The sequence below is a fragment of the Scylla paramamosain genome, unplaced genomic scaffold (assembly GCF_035594125.1).
Source record: "Scylla paramamosain isolate STU-SP2022 unplaced genomic scaffold, ASM3559412v1 Contig2, whole genome shotgun sequence".
NCBI lineage: Eukaryota > Metazoa > Arthropoda > Malacostraca > Decapoda > Portunidae > Scylla > Scylla paramamosain.
The window spans coordinates 1,485,001-1,487,500 of NW_026973667.1; the positions used below are offsets into that span (position 1 = coordinate 1,485,001).

Genomic DNA, 2,500 nt, shown 5'->3' on the forward strand with positions numbered 1-2,500 from the left:
AAAACACATCTGCTACCGACATTTCACACCCACGCACTCACCCTCACAGTCTGGATGAGCCCAAAAGGGTGCACAGCTGAGCAACACCTCCCCCTCACTGTCCATCACCACATCCCACCACATCAGCACTGCGTCACACTGCCCGTCACTCAGCGAATTAAACTTCTTTCTTGTCGTCTCGTCACACGGCAGGTCTTTCTTCCTTCCACTCCAGTCAAACCTGCCGCGGGTGAGGTTAGGTTAGGTTAGGTTAGGTTAGGTTAAGTTAAGTTAAGTTAGGTTAGGTTAAGTTAAGTTAAGTTAGGTTAGGTTAAGTTTGAAAAAAAGAGAGAGAGAGAGAGAGAGAGAGAGAGAGAGAGAGAGAGAGAGAGAGAGAGAGAGAGAGAGAGAGAGAGAGAGAGAGAGAGAGAGAGAGAGAGAGAGAATAACAACTCACTTGAAAACCGGCAGGGGGGGTGAGAGGGGGGTGAACCAGTGGCGCGGAACCTGTGACAGCTGCAGGTCGTGAACCGCTGCAGCCCCAGGGCACTGCTGTACACTGGGGGGGATGGCCACTAGCACCTGCGGGGGGAGGAGAGGTGTGGGGAGGGGGTGAAGGGGGCAGGGAGGTGTGGTAGGGGGGCCAGGAGGGGCAGGGAGGGGATGAATAGGTTATAAATGTTGTGTTTTGTAATCGCATTAATTGTAATCCTTTTGTAATTGTATATAATGTTATTCTGATGTAATTTAAAGCTTTTTGTTCTTCCTAATCCTCTTTTAATTTGTTTTATGGCTTCTAATCATCATAATACTATTTAAATCCCTTTCAGTACAGCCTAATCCTTTTCTACTATCTTTTTAATCTCCTTCTGTTTGTTTATAATGATATTCAAATGGTTTCTAAATATCTTATCTCTTCTAATCCTTTTCTGACACAATGAAAACAACTTATTAGTGTTTAAATCCCTTTCAGTACAGCCAGATCCTTTTCTACTATCTTTTTAATCTCTTTCTGTTTGTTTATAATGATATTCAAATGTTTTTTCGATATCTTATCTCTTCTAGTCCTCTTCTGACACAATGAAAACAACTTATTAGTGTTTATATCCCTTTCTGTACAGCCTAATCCTTTTCTACTATCTTTTTAATCTCTTTCTGTTTGTTTATAATGATATTCAAATGTTTTTTCGATATCTTATCTCTTCTAATCCTCTTCTGACACAATGAAAACAACTTATTAGTGTTTAAATCCCTTTCAGTACAGCCTAATCCTTTTCTACTATCTTTTTAATCTCTTTCTGTTTGTTTATAATGATATTCAAATGTTTTTTCGATATCTTATCTCTTCTAGTCCTCTTCTGACACAATGAAAACAACTTATTAGTGTTTAAATCCCTTTCAGTACAGCCTAATCCTTTTCTACTATCTTTTTAATCTCCTTCTGTTTGTTTATAATGATATTCAAATGTTTTTTCGATATCTTATCTCTTCTAGTCCTCTTCTGACACAATGAAAACAACTTATTAGTGTTTAAATCCCTTTCAGTACAGCCTAATCCTTTTCTACTATCTTTTTAATCTCTTTCTGTTTGTTTATAATGATATTCAAATGTTTTTTCGATATCTTATCTCTTCTAGTCCTCTTCTGACACAATGAAAACAACTTATTAGTGTTTAAATCCCTTTCAGTACAGCCTAATCCTTTTCTACTATCTTTTTAATCTCTTTCTGTTTGTTTATAATGATATTCAAATGGTTTATAAATATCTTATCTCTTGTAATCCTTTTCTGACACAATGAAAACAACTTATTAGTGTTTAAATCCCTTTCAGTACAGCCAGATCCTGTGCTAATCCTTTCTACATCTTATAATCTCTCTCTAATCCTTGCCATTCACATTTACGACCTTCAAAATATGCGTAAACACTTCATTTTTTCGGTTTTGTACCCTACACACACACACACACACACACAGCCTTACCTCGGCATCATCACCACCATCACCACCAGTAGGCCACCTCACAGGAGACACCCTATTCCAGCGTTGCAGCATTTCAGAGGTCACCACCTGTGCGTACACCGTGCCTTCGGAGGGGACCAGCAGGGCGTCCTCCTGTGAAAGGCAGTACATTAATGCTTATATTGAAAACAGCACAAGGGTTAACACAGAGAGCCTTACGCAGCACAGGGTTGACAGATACAGTCTCACACAGCAAAGAGGTACACAAACAGCCTCACACACTACATTGATGGAGGGGGTGACAGAAGGGTGATAGAATATTTTCCTGGGTGTTTTGGGGTGTTAAACTACCACTGGAACCTTGAAAACCCCAATAACTTCCACTGCAGCCTGTTAAACTATCCCTGGAACCTTGAAAACCCCAATAACTTCCACTGCAGCCTGTTAAACTATCCCTGGAACCTTGAAAACCCCAATAACTTCCACTGCAGCCTGTTAAACTATCCCTGGAACCTTGAAAACCCCAATAACTTCCACTGCAGCCTGTTAAACTATCCCTGGA

The 2,500-nt window shown here is 40.0% G+C and overlaps 1 protein-coding gene across 1 annotated transcript in view; it reads right to left on the reverse strand.

The window, feature by feature from the left end:
* LOC135096031 (protein arginine N-methyltransferase 7-like) overlaps positions 1–2,500 on the reverse strand; it is a 12,042-nt gene that overhangs the window by 6,289 nt on the left and 3,253 nt on the right. Inside the window, exons 5-7 of the mRNA XM_063997226.1 lie at positions 1,960–2,091; positions 437–561; positions 42–220 (exon numbers count right to left, since the gene is read on the reverse strand). Of these exons, the coding sequence (XP_063853296.1) occupies positions 42–220; positions 437–561; positions 1,960–2,091 (436 nt within the window). The remainder of the gene's footprint in view (positions 1–41; positions 221–436; positions 562–1,959; positions 2,092–2,500) is intronic.